We start from the raw sequence: 19020 nt of genomic DNA on the forward strand, positions 1-19020 counted from the left end.
ATGAGGCAGATGATTAAGTTCCAGAAGGTCTATCTAAACTAATTAAACCGCATTATTCTACATAGTCATACTGGGCAGAAGGGAGTAATCTGTACTCCAGAGTTGTAGCCATTTATCTTATTTGTGATGATATATCCAGGAGAGCTGTAAATTGGCAAGCTCACACACTATGGTAGCACAGCACTGCAGCGTGGATGCCACAGACATGGACATGCAGGAAGTTGGGTGGAACCTTGGGGAAATTGGCCAGCACCATATTGTTACAAACCAGCCATAAGCATTGATGGCAGTTACGTTAAAGCTACTTTATATGTGTCTTAGCAGAATATTATCTTGAAGTTCTGCAGGAGACTGGACCTGGGGTTTCCAACCACTGCTTACAGCACTCTGCCGCCTTCCCCTCAGCTGGGGGAGAAGCGCAACCTGGGTCTCCACAAAACGTTAGTGAGGAAGAAAGCTGGAAAGCACCTAAATACTAAACCTCACCAGGTAGAAGGCCCATGTAGAAGGCCTATTTCTGCATCAGGAATTAAACCTTAAGTTTGATCCCTAAATTAATTTATTGAGGTGCACTTGAGTTCTGTTGGAGGGCATGAATAGGGCTTGAGCAGTGTCCAAAACTTGTTTTTGCTCTCCGCACATGGGAGCGGTGTTTGTGCAATGGCTGGTTGATGGGAGAGGAACTACTCATCAAGGCAAACCATTATTTTTTTTTCTTTGGAGGATGCCAGACCCTTTACACAAAAATGCATTGCGAAAGAAGAAAGAAATTTATTTCAAGGTTTAGGGTAGAACGTCATGAACCAGAAAAGAAAGATAGGTGAGAAGTAAAAACAGAAATAAGATAATTGCGAGAACTACACTGGGCCTGGGGAAAGATCAGCTAAGAGAAAGAAGACATGAAGCAGCAATAAATGAAAATGAAAGAGAAAACATAATAGACAACAGAGCTCCAAGGTAAGAGTAAACAGGTTGTGTACATTGTCACGCAGCAGCTATTTATTAGGACCTCCGAGAATATCAGTGCCAGCTTTTCTCACAAGGACAGCTATAACTTTCTCCAGAAAGGACAAAATGTCACATGAAGTGTACAGTCTTCCCACAGATACTGGTGGAGCAGCTGTTACAGGAGGCTTTATCGTGGTCGTGGGGGCTGGCAGAATTATTATTTGCTTCCTGGAGAAAGATCACTGTTTCTTTCTTATGGTGTGGAAAGATAGAAAGCAAGAAAGCAACTTTGACTTCCCCATGACTTGTGTATAATTGCAAAGGCCCAGGGTCACACAAACAAACATAAAATAAAGTAATATACAATAAAAAAAACCACCAAAAAACATAACAATGCCATCTGTAGATTCTGCTTTATAGCCTTGAAACAGGGTATTGACATGTACGGGTTTCTCAGGACACCTCTTTGGTAATTGCTCCCAGCTACAGCTGGTATTGGTCTGGTTTTTGAGTGGGGATATCTTGCATCTTCATCAAGAAAATTGTTAAAACACTAGCGTTTGGCTGTTATGCCATCAGCTTGACGCAGGCATTGAGTTGCTAGTGTAAATTTCCCTTGTCCATTATCTCTAGTTTCATCGTCAGTGGATGTAATGAGAACTTTATTCCTTTGTCTTTGTTGCAGCTCCTCACCTACTTGAGTGCTGCTATCGTGGCTTCTGTTAATCTTTCCCTCTCCGGGCTAAACGCAATTTTTGCAATCCTTCTCGAGAGGTCATTTTTTTCTAGACTCCTGATGATTTTTACGGTTCTCCATTAAGCCCCACTCCAGGCATCCACAACCTTCTCAACACCCTTCCAAACCTGGACCAAGTACTTCAGTTCTGGCCTCATCTGGATGGAGGGTTTTTAATATGAACATATACTCCTGCCTACCTAGTGCAAGGTCAAGTGAAAAAGTGTCAGACAGGCTATTTCACCATTACTGTAGTGATAGTTGCTTTTCCATAAAAATAATTTCTTTTCAAAATCAGATATTGATGATAAAATACTGTGCACAGACAGCATTTAAATTCACTAATTCATGTAATGAATATAATCAATATATATTTTGAATGGTCTATTAATCTTTTAAAATGGTTTTGTTTTGACTTTTTGGCATTCACTTTGGTATGAGCTGTTTCATGTGGTGTTTTAAACTTAGTGGTTTGTGCCCTGTAGTATCCTGTAGGGTATAAACAGAACTACTGATGTAATATCATGCAGTCGTGTCTGCTTTTTTTCTCTCTTGATTATAGCAGTGACAGGCATCTAATTAGCACAAGGTCAAAACTCGCTTATCTTAGTCTTCCCAGTTTAAAGGTAAAAATAATGAGTGAGACAGAGGAAAGAAATTATGAGAGCTCCAAGCTCAAACTTTGGAGACTGAAGCCTACATCAAAAGCTGCAGTTTGAGGACAGCTGTGGCTGTTGGTCAGCCCTGGCTGAATTCAGGGACTCCTGAATTTTAAAAAAGAAAGGAAGTTCAGTGTTTCAGTTTGTTCATTTCAAAATCATATCTGAAGATCAAATTTTGATTTCACCGTCGCTTTAATTTTAGAACAAATGTACAATTTAAATCCAAGTCAGAAATGACAATAAATGGAAATTCTGTGAACCTGAAAGGAAAAAAAAACAGAACCAAAAAACCCAACAGTTTCTCTTTTTTCATTTTGGCCTTGTGGCCATCGGTCAAATATTTTTTGAGCTCTAAATTCCTTCTTATTTTTCCCTGTCACCCTTATTGTCTAACTGTCTCTGGGCCTTCCTGCCCTTCCCTCCTCATCTTCTTCCTGCCCTGTTATCTTTCTCCCAGTTGTGATTTCTTCTTGCCTTGTTATCTAATTTTAAACATTTTTATTTTTTTTTTCTTTTTGGATCTTACCACCACCACCATCCCGTTATTCAGCCCTCTGTCACATCTGAGCAGCTTTTAGCTCTGCGTGTGTTCTCCAGACACAAGAGTGCTACATCCCATGTCACCTACGCTCTTTTGGCTGGGTTTATTGCCAGGGAGCACAGCAAATGGGAGAGGTTTGTGTGTGGGAGCAGTTGCTGAATAGATTTTGGCTACTCCCACATCAGAGTACATCGAGGTGCTCTCATATCAAAGCGGTCACCGTGTCTAAATTTGCTGAAAAACATGCAATTGTAACTTAATTGGTTGTCCATCATCTGAGGCTGCAACCAACCTGGCATGAGCAGGAAAATTAATCTTTCTCTGTCTAGCAACAGTATCTAATGTGCCAAAGTTCTTTTCTCAATCATTTTTGATCTCTTGCTTTTATCCCCCGTAGGATTCTCCTTAGTCACAACTTAACATTGCAAATAAGAGCATAATAAGCCACACATGCTGTCGCTTCTTTTAATCAACCAATTTCCCCCGAAATCCTGGCTAGTTTTAAGCATTTTAGCATGTTGCTTTCAACTTGTTTTTAAAGTATACTTAATTATCCACCATTTTAAGAAAACAATTAATTCATAAAACTCCACTTTATCGTACTCTGCTAATCGAATTTACCTTTGTTTATATCTAGCCTGTGATAAAATCAGCAAATTGTGAATCATAACAAAACTGTGACTTAAATTCCCAATTTTTTTTAGTTTTGAGGAAATCTCGGCCTATCAACATGGTTATTAAATGGAACGCCTTTAAAGGATGAATGACCTAAGTATTGCAGTGGGCTTTCCACAAGGTCATGTTGAATCATAGAATCATAGAATGGCTAGAGTTGGAAAGGGCCTTAAAGATCATCTAGTTCCAACCCCCCTGCCATGGGCAGGGACACCTCTCACTAGAGCAGGTTGCTCAAAGCCCCATCCAGCCTGGCCTTGAACACTTCCAGGGATGGGGCATCCACAACTTCCCTGGGCAACCTGTTCCAGTGCCTCACCACCCTCACTGTAAAGAATTTCTTCCTTATATCTAATCTAAATCTCTTCTCTTCCAATTTAAAACCATTGCCCCTTGTCCTGTCACCACTCTTCCTGACAAAGAGCCCCTCTTCAGCTCTTCTGTAGGCTCCCTTCAGGTATTGATAGGCTGTTATAAGGTCTCCCCGGAGCCTTCTCTTCTCCAGGCTGAACAACCCCAGCTCTCTCAGTCTGTCAACCTGGGACCTCTCGCACCCGAAGCGAGAATCATACCCCTAGACCAACGAGCCGATCTCTCATGTTGAGCTAAAGGAAGAGTTAGGGAACGAGCTAATTGGCCACCTAGTGAATTTAGCTGGTGTTACAGACATGGTAGTTACTGAGAGATGTTCTAACAAACCATATGAAATGTAGGCACTGTTGGAAAAACATTCTTGTTTAGTGCTGTGGCCTTGTGGCGTGAGGATTTACAGGAGCTTTGTCAGCAGCTCGTAATGAGAATGAAAAGATGGAAAAATGCTTGTTGTTTAGGGAAATATGATTGCTTTTTGGCCTATTTAGATGAAATTTGTTTTCAAAGTATTTCAAGTGTGGGTTATGAAGCATTATTCTGACTGGGTAACTAAATGGCAGGAAAAACAGTACTTTAAATGCATGGGGCAAAGGGCTGTGCGTAGCCTGACTGTATTGATGTGTCCTGGAGAGTAGGGCTGGGGCAACAACAAGCCCATAGGGAACTGATTTAATTTGATATGGGATATAGCTATGTCAAACTGGGCCAACACATGCTGTGACGGAGGCATTGCGAAGGCGTACCTAGATGAGATGCCCAAGACAGTGGGTCTCACTGGGAAGGGGCAAAACCCCAGCTGAGGCCCATTAGAAGTGCACAGGTGCCAAGAGGGCTGGTAACACCTTACACTGCTTGAAGAGGAGTTGTAAGGGCTCATCTGACTGGGCCTTAAGATGTCCCTGCAAAGCTCCTGCAATTGTATTATGTATTTTATTTTTTTCCAGGTTAGATCTGTGACTCTGGCAGGCCTCGGGTAGTGCTCGTGAAATGTTAATCGGAGCGCAGCACGCTGAGCAAAGGGAACAAAGCTGACTGTTCTGCCCTGTAGCCAAAAAAAGAGAGAATGCCAGCAGATATTACCATGAATGGAGTCACACAAGAATGGTGACATGCTGTCCTGACTCAGTTTTGCAATGTCTATATTACAGCATGCTAATGCAGCATGACAGGATGTCATGCTCCAAAGCTGAAAGTACTGGGGGATTATTCTGCGCCATTTTGCTCTCCCATTCAGTCGTAGAGCTGATCTCTTCCTCCCCAAATGTACCTGTCCTTTTCTCACAATGGTGTAAAATGGTTGTGAAATGCCACTGTTTCCGATTCAATGTAGTTTTTCACCCTCTTCATCATCCCCTTAACTTCTTTTAGTAGAAAAATATGAACACATGAGAAATAAGACCGAAAATTTTATTTGAAGCCAAAATTCTAGTTGAGTTATGCTGTTATACTTTTCAACACAGCCAGAAGATATAGAAATTACTTTGCTTTTGGTTTTGTGGGTTGTTTTGGAGTGGTTTTTTTTTTTTTGGCTGGTTTATTTTGTAATATTGGAGACTTTCACCTAATAACTTGACTTAGGATTTTTAAGATTGGCATCATTTACTGTAGTAAACTCCCAACAGTTGGAGCACTGCCTTGAGGGCAGTGGGGAGAGTCAGTCATTACTCAACTTGGTGCTTCCTAAGCCAGAGTCTGTGAATCCTCCTCTTCCCCTCACATACAGGGTTCAGGGTGATGCTGAAAACCCCTCCTAAAGTGCTCGTACTAGCCGGGGAGCTAGTACAATTTTATTCCTCCAAGGCAGGAGAATGGGTGCTTACTCCTGCAACCAGGTATTTTAGCTAATCCCCTCACCCTGAACACCCAGAGCAACTGTGGTTGTACTCAAGGAGAGGAGGAACTAGCAAAAAACCTCTAATTGTTCCAGGTTTTTTTCCAAAACTAGTCTTAGAGACACTAATACCTGTTGGAAAAAAAACTCGCAGTCCAAGGGGGGAGGCCATAGCAGGTGGTCCCCATTACAGCAGTGAGGGCAAGGCTAAGAAATTTAGGATACAGCTTGAAAAGGTTGCTAGCAGAGTTGTATGATTTGGTTGCTTCTGCTAATAGGCTTCTGAACTTGATTTTCCAGGAGAGTCTTTGCTGCTCTCTGCCTTATATGCCTGTATAATGCTAAATAGATCTGGAAGGTGGCTGAAGTAATACGATTCTTTCTGTGTTTATTTCAGAAGATGGCATTCCAGACAGTAATGTCAGTGCAACCGTTTCTGCATCAACATTAGAATCTGGTAAGAGTTTAAATTCACTGTTATCTGATATTCTGAAGCTCCCATTGCCTTTTTAGCTTTCATCTTTTCCAACTTATGGGAGAAATTAGGTGAATTATTTTATGTAAGGTGATTGTAGCAATATGTTTCCCTGGGCCTCATATAAAACTCTGATGAGAAAAAAGGATTGAGGGATCTTAGTAAGGAGAAGGTTAATTTGAGCAGGCTGCATTTTTTGTTTCAGGTGAAAAAGGCTGAAATCCTGTGAGTTCCTGTGCTCTCAGGAAGCGGTTCAAGGGGGATCAGATTCAAACATTAGCTAAGACACAGTTCAAGAGGTCATCAGATTGAGAATAATTTGGGAAACAGCATCAGTTAAGGGATCAGGCAGCAGGGAGTAGCTGATTTGATGGGTATAGAGCAACAGAAGAGGACATGGACTTTAACAGTGAAGTATTACACAAGATATGCCAATGTTGGGCCTCGGTTAACAGGAAAGAATACGTGTGCATAAAGCTATCTTTTGCAAAAATTCTACTGGTAACTTCTTGAAACTATTGATGTCGAAATTCATTTTTGGGCATGAGGGGGTGGCACCAGTGCCTTCAGTTTCAAAAGCTGCATTCTTTTTCTGTTTGTGATTGGTTTTACTAGATCAAAGTTGAAGTCCTAAAAGTATGAAGACGTTAGTAGCTGCTCTATATGGTAAAAGTCTGTGACTCTGTTTTACATCTTCAACTGATGCATGCAGTTATCTTCATTTTATATCTTTGTAGTTATGAAAAATCAATATTGACCATATTTCATTCATGTGAGATAAATATCCACTCCTCTTTTAGTTGGAGTATTGAAGACTGCTGCATTTAACGAGTGGTGACAGAAGAAAACTTGGACACAGGATTATATTTTTTTGATAACTAGAGATATTAATGAGTCTGTTTTGGAGCTCAAAGCCCTGAAATGATAATGATGTATAGACTTGAAGTGCTAGTAATGGAGGTAAATAAGACACAGCTAGGTGAAGTACGCATGTGTTATGTTTATTACAGCAGAAGAATCTGTCTCTTTCAAATTGTGTTGCAGTTCTTTTATGTTTCAAAAACCCTGACGTTCTTCTTTGTTTCAGAGACATTTAATAAAGGCTCAACACCTCACAGTGAATGAGCTCTTCAAATGTTTCACTGAATTTCTCTTGCTGCTTTTTGTCACAGAAGGGAAAGCAGTATTATTATTTATGCCTATGAGAAAAGCACCAGAAGCCCACTATGAGATTAAAGCGCTTTGTGGGTGTGGAGCAAGCTCCCATGGAGGTCCATTCTTTGAGGCACTGCTATTCCAGGTGAACAGACAGCAAACTAAGAGCAGAGGAAGAGAGTATAAGTTATATTTTGGAAGTTCTGCTGTGAACACTGCATTTAGAAGTGCTCAAGTCATATCAGGGAAAATGATATGTCATGTCGTGATTTGTTCCTATTCTATTATGTTTCCTATCCATGAAAAGTGCTAGAAGAGGTAGTAGGACACGTCAGGTTGTTGTCAGGGATTGAAATGAGCTTCTGTATCTGACAGTAGCACTTTCTGTTTGTATAGGATTACAGAATTGACAACTGGGCTCTTAAAATGATTAGGTACCTTTTTTGCTACCCCAGATCCCTCAGCAGCAATTTGGGCAGTTGTGTTCCTGGGGCACATAGGACCTGCAGTATGCCATCCATGCGCAGCAAGACAAGCTGAGTTAAACCTTGTTTGGGCAACTCTACTCACCTCTTTCTGTACCAGCAGCAGCTGGAAGTGATCCCTGTTGCCCAAGGGAGCCCTTTCCCCTCCCCTCAGCCTCCAAATCACCCCTCCGGAGAAGAGAACTATGAGGAGCCACCTTACAAAGGGCGGCAAGTTCACCTTGGGGAATATCACTTATTCATCTCATCCGATATGTCCTAAGCTTTGCTGCACACCTCAGAGGAAGGCCTGCCATGTGCTCTTTTTTTCCTCTGGAAATCTGGGTACAGAGGAAGATGGTCTGCGATAGCTAGGCAGAGAAGAAGAGTCCACTGGGGTTTGGGGGTGGACAGCAGAGAAAAGGGGAAAAAATTGCACAGACTACTAGAGTCTCTTCCCCTTCAGTTCTTTACCTGTAATATATAAGCTGTTTTCCTGTGTGTCACTCACATTTCTTTCTGGGGAATTTACACCCCTTCTCCTATGAAACAGGTATGCAGCAAAGTGCTAGTTAGCAGTCCAGTCCAGCAGCACAGTGAACCCGTCCATCCATCTACTCCAGGCTCCTTTCCCCTCCCTAACCTCTTCCATTGGCAGTCATGCCAGGCACCTCTATATAACTCCCAAAGAGCATACGCCTCTTCCTTAGGGGACGGCTGGAAGATACAGCTTCTAACTTTCAGCTGACAACTTGTGGATTATCCACAGGCCAAATCTTCCCTCTGATACCAACCATAAGCACTTTGAATCCTCTTTAAAAATGTGTGGGTAAGAAAGCTCTGTAAGGGCCAGGCTTTAAACAGAAATTCACTGCCTTTGTGAGAGAAGGCAGCTAAAGGTATGTGAAGTTTATCTAGGCATGATAAAATAAATCAATAAAGATGTGAATGCCTTTCTTGCAGTAACGGAAGCTGTAAACACATCAACTTCACAAGCAACAACATTGCAAGCGTCAGTGCTGACAACAACTGCAATCAGAGCTACAAATGAATCCATCACAAGCAGTAAGTGAAAGTTTCTTCCACCTAATTGTTGATGCTGTTCCAGTGGTCATTCAGGAAACTAAGCTGGAGTGCTTCTTGGCTTGGGAATTTGGTTTACCGATAGCAAACTCTTTGGTGAAATCTTGAAGGTGTGCACAGGAGCTTCCTCCTGGTCGGGCTCAAGGCAGCTCCAAGCCAGGCTTTGTAACTGCATTATCACAGGCTTGTTATCAGCGGGGTGACCCGCCTATGACAGAGGGAGTGGCTTTCTCTGCAGCGGAGACCTGTCCCTGTTGGTCTTCAATTTGAATGAAATATTCTTTTGACAATTTAGAACTATGCTGCAAGCAGGGCAATAGGTGTGCTTTGTGTGTGTGCATATGTGTGTATACAAAATTGAGGTAATAATTTGAATGTCGTTCCTTTATTAGAGTCCACGCCGCCTTCACCTAGTACTACACAACAAATAACACAAGGTACAACAACACAACCACCAGTAACAGTGACCACTACAGCAGCAGATAAAAGTGGGAATGCAACAAACAGTAAGTGATAATTTCATTGAGAGATTTCTGATTTATTGTATGCTACATTTCTGTAAAACAGTATGGAGCAATAAAAAGAGATCAAAAAGAGTACTTTGGGTTATGGATTTGGAGGTTTGGGAAGTAGAGATATTCATCCTACCATATTAAATATCTTTAATGAATCTTGCCCTAAAATCTTACACAAATAATATACTCTTAAGCTGTAGTGGAGGCGATCTGAAGTCATTACATAGGATTTGAATCTCCCTGTAATTGAGAGAGATGTATTTGGAAGGGGTTTCGTTTTTTATTTTCTTCTGTGTTTGCTTTTTTTAATAAGTATTTCATGAAAAATAAATGATTCTTTGTGATCAGAGTGGTGTCAGAACAGCCCCCTTTGTTTTTTATTTTATATATGTTACAATGCTGTAGTTAATTATGTTCTATATTATTATGAGTCACAGACCTGAAAGCAGAGAGGTGGTACTAATTACCCTGCATCAATCTTAGGAAATAGTTTTGTTCCCCATAAATCTTCAGAATAATGTGTGTTGGCCCAGTATATCAGATTGGATTCTAGAAAAAAGACAATTTAAAAAAAAATCCCATGTATCCAGCAAGTAGTTGGATTAATTTGAAGAAGTATAATAGCATCCAAAAGGAGCTCAGTAAACTTAACATGAAATTTAGTCTCCCTTTTATGTCTGTGAACTGCACTGTAAATGTTTGGTCAGGTCTTTTGCTGAACTGGAGCTTTGAAATATTCCATGTTTTAATACTTAATTGATTCAAAAAATTAAAAATAAATACTCTAGATATTTAACTCAGCAGTCAGTGGCATACCAGCATTCTCCGAGTTGATATTTACACCATACTGAACTATGACAAATGATTGGAATTTGACTTCTCTTCCCTTGGTTTCCTTGCATAAAAAGGGACTCCTACGAAACAGTCTGCGTACTTTCTCTGAATTTTCTTTAAAGCTACCCCTCATGGACCCGAGCCTCTCTAGGCTAAGCTGCCTGGAGAGCAATTACCCTTTCACTTAGCAGTTACATTTTCTACTGATGCAGCCTTCCTGCTGTGCTTGGTGTAGGGAGTAGTCTGATTGTAAGCCCGAAGTCTTTTGTGTTCTGGCTTGGCTTTTAAATGGCAGTATCAGTGAGTCACAGGATACAGTATGGCTGATGCGCAAGCTGCTGAAGTGATACTGAAGGCCACAAAGAATCTTTTTAAGCTTGCATTTCTGACCCTGTGGGCCTGTCCACAGCCTGTGGCATGGGGCATCACATCACGGAAGTGATTTCTAGTCCTTTCAGTTTGGCAAAGGTTCCTGGCTTGCAGGTACCGGAGCAGCACAGGCACCTGGAACTAAACATTGGTGACAGGTAGAGCTCCCAGCAGGGAAAGGAAAGCTAATGAGGAAAGGCATACGTGCCAGTGCAGCTTAGCTTTGGCCACTGCTCTGCACTGATGCCCCGAAAAACTAAAACTAGTGCTGGATATACAATGGTGCTGGAGGTACGATGGGCCTGAATGTGAAGTTTTCACCAACGTACCTCCTTTCTGTTCCTCCTGTGTTCTCTTTCCACCAGCTGGAGTTCAGTCACTAGTGGCTTGGGTTGTGATTTGTTTTTAAAAGTCTTCATTTAAGCTAAAAATATACCCCAAAACTTGTGATAAAAATGGTTGATAAATTGACCTAAGAACAGGGCTTCCCTGCCTCTTACTCCCCTTTGTAAACAGCAAAAGTAAAGAACACATTGGGAACTGTCCTGCATGAAAAGACTATATTTTCTTTCAATGCTAAGTAGTATTTGGAAAAACTGTGTATTTGAAAACTAATTTTAGTGGTCTTTTAAAGACAAAATTCTGGTCTACCTTTCAGGAAAGTCACAACCTTGGCTTCAGCACAAAGGGGTGGGACGGGACAGAAGATAGTGGCTTTGGGACAGGGCAGAAGGGCTGTGCAGATGTGTGGCCAGCCTTTACAGAAAACCCACAGACCCGTCAACCACTGTCTCTGTTTCCACCCCTGGCGTTGGCACAATGAGGTGCCGTTTGTTTCACGGCACTCTACCAGCCCCCCGTCGGCATCCCCAGCAGCAGCACAGGGCTGGGGGAGTCACACTCCCTGAAGAGAGCATGGGCATAGCAGGACTTCTACTCTCAAAATTGACAGGAGATAAAAGTTCTCTACTCTTTCACTAGCACTCACTTCTCCCCCTTTTTGGGCTGGCTGTATGGGATGGAGGCAGAAATTGGCAGTACTTTTATGACACTTCAGATATTACCTATACTACATCTGATTTTTAATAAAAAGCAGGTGCCTTTGTTGTTTTGTAATGGAGGCCATCGCTTTCTCTGCTTCAATCCTTGCTAAAAGCTTCAGTGAATGATCACATTCACACAGCAGAGATTTGACAGGGCTTCCTGTCTCTGCTGCAATTTCTGTGGCTGCTGTCACCTTTTATTATAAATTCAGGAAAAGCCCCCAGTGCTCTACATGCTGTGAAATCATGCAAACTACTTTGTCTTTTTTTTTACTTTAAGTCTTCAGAATTCTTTTCTTCTGCAGGCCATAAGTACAATCTCTCCCTCTTTGCCCCCCTGCCCTGTTTATTTTACTGGATGCCAGCAATTAGACTTGTCTCCTTAACCTTTTTGTTTATTAATATAAGGGGTCAAATCAAATATCTCACATTTAGGCAAAAGAGTGACCTCACTTCTTCAGTCCAGGCTCCAAAACAAGGATTTGTATGGTGCCACACTACAGTAAGTTGCATCTGCAATCAGGATTTCATATCCTGGACACCTGGAATTATCAAAGAGAATATGAAACGAAATGCAACAAAAGATTATGTTTTTCGTCCCTTGGATACAGAGCAACCATCTTATGCAAGTTCAGTGCTCAAGGTATTAAATTACAAGTAAGAGTGGATTTTTTGGTTGTTGTGTTTCTGATTTATCTCATGCCACTCTCCTGGATGATCATACATCACGGTGCAATGGAATATTAAATACTAAAAAGTGAGAAAAGAAAAGAATGGAGGAGATACTCTTTCTCTTTTTATCAAACTACTGGTAATTAAGAAGGAAGCTATACTTAGTCAAACTACCCGAAGAGAATAATGATAACGTGGATTGCTCAGTAGTCCTCAGGTCATTACTGCATGCTGTAGATAACAACTGAGTATAGTTGGCTGCTGAGACATGTTAGGCAGAGAGATGTTTTAAAACATATATTTTTAAATACTTGGGGATTTTTGCTTACCAGAAAATGTAAAGCTGGTAGACAGCAAATGCAATCAGCTATGGGTGTAAACATTAAAACTGAGATCTGCTTGGTTATCTCCCTAGCCAATTTCCATTCCTCTGAATGGGTGTGAAGTTGCATTGGTTTTGCTACACAATTTGCATTGGTTTTGCTACTCTGGGATCTTTCAAAGTTTTCATGAATGTATTCATTAATGCAAAGGGTTTCTCAGGCTATTTATTGCAGGGGTGAGGCCTATATGTGTGTTTTTGCTAAAGTATGAGCTTAAGGGTTAAGGTTTAGTCTTCCATCATACAAAGCCCTTTTGCTGTTGCTTTAACATGGTTTGGGTGTAGTTCCTTCTGCCCTGTAAATGTGTTTCCTTGATTCATTGGTTGGAGAAGTATGGTGTTAACACATGAGCAGATGTCTGTATTCTTTGCACTGCATAGAGTATATGTAAAGTATTTGCTGCTTACTTCAAGCATCTTATGATGTCTAAACTAGTTAGGTAACAGACTGCTGTAGAGAAAACTTAAAGTACTGTTGGGAAATGCCAAAATATATGTGGATTATACGTAGGTTAAGTAGAAAATCATGCTAAGATCAAGTGAGGATATGTGTCAAATTTCAGCTGGTTAAAGAAAATGAAGAGTTTTCGGAGCACAAAGAGTAAGGAAATACCTGAGGCTCAGATAGCAGCTTTGCAGAGCAGCTTCAGGTTCCCTGTTGTTGATTATCCCTTTGACAAATACGTGTTAACACACTGTCATTTATCTTATCAAAATATCAGCAGGGAGAGCTGCATCACTACCAGGGAGTTATGCCACTGCAGCAATCAGCCCCAATCGGACAGCTGTTTTACAGTCTTTACTGCTTTACCATTTTTATTCATAATCAGCTGTTGACAATAAACCCGCTAACCGATGACGGGGAGTGCTTTTGCAGCAGCAGCAGCATCCCTTCTCTGCTGTGCTGCTTTTCTGCGAGCCCAGGCCTCCCCCCGCCAGGCAGGCAGAATTCTTTGCTGCAGCTGGCTGAGCCAAAGCGTGATGAATTACTGCAGCGATGTGTCAGTGGGGACGGCAGAACTGAGTCACCGTATGCCCGCACAGAGTCCCCCGCCTGTTCCCGTGCAGAGCATGGGCACCGCAGTAAGGACTTGCACTGTCTCCTCCTGTTGACATCAAATTAAAGCTTGCATAGATATGAGTTATGTGGTTTACCAAAAAGGCAGATTTCTAGCAGGCGTACTGTGCTGTCAGTGCTGCCGTTGTGTACGTGAGCAGTGGCTGGATATGGATGCTTCTGTTCCCATAGACTTTTGGCAGAGAAGCTATTCGAGCTGCTAAATGTGTTGATGGTAAGAGCCTATGCTGTGTATTAGGCATAAGCCTTGGATGCTGCTTAAAAGCCGCTTCAAAGCCACAAGTCAGCAGAGAATTGGGTTGCTAGGATTTAATCTTACAGTGGAATTAAGTGAATCTTCCCCACCAGGTTGCGTTTTTTGTCTTGGAAGTGGTAACAACTGGCACACAGACTTGCACCGTAGCACGTGTACTTCACCCCTTGACACCAGGAGAGGGGAGCCTGTTTTGCAGTCTGCTGTAATAAATGCAATAAGCTTCACACCAAGGCGTAGGTAAAGGCATGAGTCATACCTGGTGCTACCCCTGAGTCGCAGGAAGAATCTCATCCAGGCTGAATTAAAAAAAAATAAAATGAAATGGAAATGCTATGATCCCCTGACGAGGCATATCCAGCGCGCAGACCGTGTTCCCGAGAACAATCTGTTCTCGCAGCTCCCAAACACAAGAGGAGCACCCAGGGCTGGGCTGCTGCCAGGACTGATAGGATGCCTGGAACGTGTGATCCCCATGGGAAGACAGCTCTCCGCGGGGTTACAAGGCAACTGGCTGCCTCCCTCCTCTTCTCTCCCACACACCTGATTGTTTTGCAGCATTCAGAAAGCGTATTTGTGTTCAAATGTCTCTGCACATGAAAGCTCACTGTTATTCTGCCTTACTTTTCATTCTTCCATGCAAGCTTTTACCAACTTATGATAAGGGAGACACAAGATGGTTGCTGTTACTGTTAAAAGCCCATGTGTCTTAAGGAGAGAAGTAGGTTCTTTGGGGTTTTTACTTTTTCTTTTTAATTGATCTCAGATTAAAATTTAAAATTTGAGTCTGAAACAACCAGTTTCAACCAGTTCTTACAACCAGTAAGAACCAAAAGTGGAAAAGGTTAGCTTTTAAAGCTTCATCCAAAGCTTCTATGGTGAGAATGCAGGAATGATTAAAGTTCTCAGATCCTTGCATTATACCATAGTAAAAAATGATGTAGAGGGGCTTTTCACACTCATCTCTACTGCAGATTAAGCTTGCATATTGAAAGAGTAAAATGCGGAGGTTTCTGCAGGTAGCTCACAGTGAAATTATGCTTCTCATCCACTAGAATTCCAGTGAAAATTTTAGGCATTTAAGCTTGTTTAGCATAGTTTTCAGTTTGATTTTCTTCCATGCCTCGATCTTCAACAATACCATCCCTGGCCATCCACCTCCTCTCACTTCCCAAAGTTGCACGAATCCCCAGACTCCAGTGACTTCAGCTCACTCTTTCATAGCTCATTGATTTTTTTGAAGGTTGCCTCTCTGAGGTATTGCATTTAATAAACAAAAGTGGAAGGGAAGGTCCAAGTTAAAGGTGTGTGGTGGTAGAGCTTTGGGTTGGGAGCTTTGGGCGTTGGCATTTTTTTCCTGAGAAAAGGGTTCTTTGAGGGGGCCAAACTGGTAATCAGAGTTTTGAATAAAGCGTGTGATGAAGCATTCCTCAACATTCACATGTTGCATGTGCATGATGTTGCACTCATTTGACTAACTTGTCTTAAAGTTGGTTTAGTTCTGGTGTTTGAAATTCATATGAAGAGGCACTGCAAACAGTTTACAGCTCAGTCGCATCTCTGATTTATATCAGAAAGGAAGTATAAGGTTACTCTTGGCCACCCCTATGTTTTATTCAGTAGGCACTGTCTTGCCTGTTGTTATGTTGAAGTTTGAGCATAGACGTAGGAATTATCAGCTGTGCTGGAACAGCTTAAATTCTTTGTTTTTGTCATTTGGTGACCTTCAGTTCCACAGGCTCAGGCCGTGCCCTGCATCACCAGTTTGGACTCACCCTAGGCTGCAAATCTTTTGACATAGATGGCCTTGATCTTCTAGTGACTCTGGGAAAGCAGAAATAAGACACTTTAATTTTTCAGACATTAATTTTCAGGGATATGTTATTTCCTAGGCCTTAACAGCACTGATTAAGAGCAGAATTAATTATTTTAAGTACAATCCCTAAAATGTTTTACAGTATCACATTATGTGACAGTTGTGGCTGAAGTTTGTGATTTTTTTTTTGTTTCATTTTTTGTTAAATGAAAGTTAAAGATAGAGGGCAGTAAGTAAGCTTCTCTTTTCTGCTTCTGTTGCTCTTGGTGCAAGACTGTCTAGTTGTTCTGGGCTCCCAAGTCAAAGCTCTAGGCTGTCTTCTGGCAGAGATGTGAGGCTGTTTCTGATGCTGGGATGTATTTTAAAGATGCCTTAACTATGCCAGTAGTAACAGCTCTGTAGGGGATGGTTTGTTGCTTGACAAGACGTTACCAGAAGCTGTAGTGCTTTCTGACCTTAAGTCACTTGTATGATGGTGGGAACGTTTGTCTGAAGGATGGTGCAGGATCTAAGACAATACTTGTATGTGTGTATCTTACCTGAATGTCTGTCTTGTTTCCAGCTACGCAAGAAAGTGGAACACAGTTGGCACAAAATGGGAGTTTGAGTTTGGATGCTTCATCTACTAAAGGATGGTCTTTTTCTTCTACAACCTCTCTACAAGAAACCACTTCTGCTCCTGGAACTTCAGGTAAGTCTTGAAAACATACACTCTATTTTCCTATACAAACAGTTACAAAGATGCAAGTAATTTTGAATCTCTTCTTCGCTTGCACATTGTCCTGGAACAAGGGCCACCTCCTTATTCATGCAGGATATGCTATGTCCATGTCATCTATCTCTGAAGTTATGATGAGTGATGGGTGAACTTCAAAACATTCATTTGGGGTACTCAAATGTCGTTACAGGAGGATATAAATTACAAAAGATAATAGCAATCTTTATATATGCTATATGTGGTCATTGTGTAGCATTGACTGCCAGAGGAGGTTATTGAGATAAATTTTCTGGCTGCAAAGCAAAGGAGACAACAGCTATAATTTTTACGATTGTTAATAAATCTGGAGGGCAAGTTAATGTGTGTTACCAATTAAATGACATTGTTCAAAGTACAACATGGTCACATGCAGGGTCAAAAAGATATTAATCCTTCCCAACTCCAGTCTAGTTTTACACCAAAACACACCTAGAAAAACAGTATTTATCCACTAAGCAACACTGAGGTGAACGTAGATGCCAGGTCATATGAGTGATCATTTATTATGCTTCGAGCTGGCTTAACGTTCCTAGATTCTGAAGAACCACTTATTCAGGTTTTCTTAAGGTCTCTTGAGCCTTCACTTCACTCTATATTTACTTTCATCTCCATGTGTGTAAATCCAATAAGGACACTGACTTTGTTTGTATATGCCAATTAGTATTAATGTTTAACATCCCCCAAGTGATAGGAGACGCTTTTTGTAACTTCTGGATTGTGTTTGTGGGAGATAAGCATGCACGTGTACTGTGACTATTCCTCATAGAGGATAGGATTGGATATAAAAGTGGAGTACTATCACATGCTCAGTATGTACTGAAATGCTCAAAGCATGCAAAAAGATATTATAATAATAGCATTTTAAGGAAGTTGAGTTTTTTTCATTTTTAATCCAAGGCCACTGATTTACAGAGGATTCTTTGCAATTATTTCAATAAGCCTATGCCCCATAATGCATATATTGTGAGCTGTAGTACTTGATTATCCTGTTAGGTTTTGTGTCTATTGGCAGACATGTGCATGATATGGAAATCTTACCATTGGTACACTGCAATAAAGCAGGAAATTACAATTTTCTTATTAAAGGCTCTCTCACACAGGTAAATGCTCCAGGTTGAAATGTAATTGTAATACACATCTGGCTGTGATCACATGTATTTAATTACCTATTATAGAATCATATAACGGTTAAAGTTGGAAGGGACCTTAAAGATCATCTAGTTCCAATCCCCCTGCCCTGGGCAGGGACACCTCCCACTAGACCAGGTTCCTCAAAGCCCCATCCAGCCTTGACCTTGAACATCTCCAGGGATGGGGCATCCACAGTTTCTCTGGGCAACCTGTTCCAGTGTCTCACCACCCTGACAGTAAAGAATTTCTTCCTAATATGTAAGTTAAATCTCCCCTCCTTCAGTTTAAAACCATTATTTACATTATTTATACAATTACATTTTACATTTAAAATTTGCCCAGAAAGTTTTAAAACCTTCTTTGGGTGTGTTTGTGAAAGTCAACACCTTACTCAACTCATTTTGCTATAAAATCAATAAATCTTCTTGAGCTTGGGGACTCCCAAAGATACCAGGACTATAATTGCCTGGCTGAGAAAGAAAGGGCCCATCTCTCCCAGGGGAGCCAGTCTAGGTGCTTGGCATAGCTTCCATAAAACTGTCATTTCTAAATCACTTCCTCCTGCAGCAGGATTTCCACGCTTACACCTTTCCTGTCTCCTCACAGCACCAACTCCTCCCTTTTTTGCAGCTTAAACACGCAAGAAATCCCATTACTCACCCTGATGAGTTAGGTAGCTTATCCCAAACAGGTGCACCTTTGGACAACCTTTGCTCCCTTATTCTCTCTATGTGTTAAAGACTTGAAGAAAAAATGTTTTGGTTCCCTCTAAACAGATTTCTTTTCCTATATGCAATTGCTCAGGGCCAAGGGAAGTCATATGCTGCACCCTAATAACTTTTAAAGCAATGCAAGCGTGAAGCCAGTTGTTTCATTCTGTGCTGAAACTAGAAGAAATGCTGACTCTCTCACCGCCATTAGATAATGTATTCCCAGCTCTTTGAAATTTCACATTAAGGGTCTGCTATAGGGGCTGGGTATCTTTTGTTCACCAGAATAGAGGGTGGTACATGCAGTGGGGCTGGCGCTGCATCCCATAGGGGATAGCAGAGCTTGCAAGCCAGAGGCACCCAAACCACAGCTTCTGTATGGGAGCTCAGGGGAAGACAGATTAATGTTAAATTGATGCAAAACAGAATGTTTCTACTTGGTTTGCTCAACCAAAATAATTCAGCTGGCTAACCTCAAAGCAAAAGAATATATTTAGTTTTGAGATGATTTTCCATTT

At 41.3% G+C, this 19020-nt stretch overlaps 1 protein-coding gene across 1 annotated transcript in view; it reads left to right on the forward strand.

The window, feature by feature from the left end:
• The window catches only part of EMCN (endomucin), a 57356-nt gene that overhangs the window by 12081 nt on the left and 26255 nt on the right, over positions 1-19020 (forward strand). Inside the window, exons 2-5 of the mRNA XM_074147877.1 lie at positions 6163-6222; positions 8823-8924; positions 9335-9448; positions 16467-16595. Of these exons, the coding sequence (XP_074003978.1) occupies positions 6163-6222; positions 8823-8924; positions 9335-9448; positions 16467-16595 (405 nt within the window). The remainder of the gene's footprint in view (positions 1-6162; positions 6223-8822; positions 8925-9334; positions 9449-16466; positions 16596-19020) is intronic.

Source organism: Numenius arquata, chromosome 5 (assembly GCF_964106895.1).
Source record: "Numenius arquata chromosome 5, bNumArq3.hap1.1, whole genome shotgun sequence".
Classification (NCBI taxonomy): domain Eukaryota; kingdom Metazoa; phylum Chordata; class Aves; order Charadriiformes; family Scolopacidae; genus Numenius; species Numenius arquata.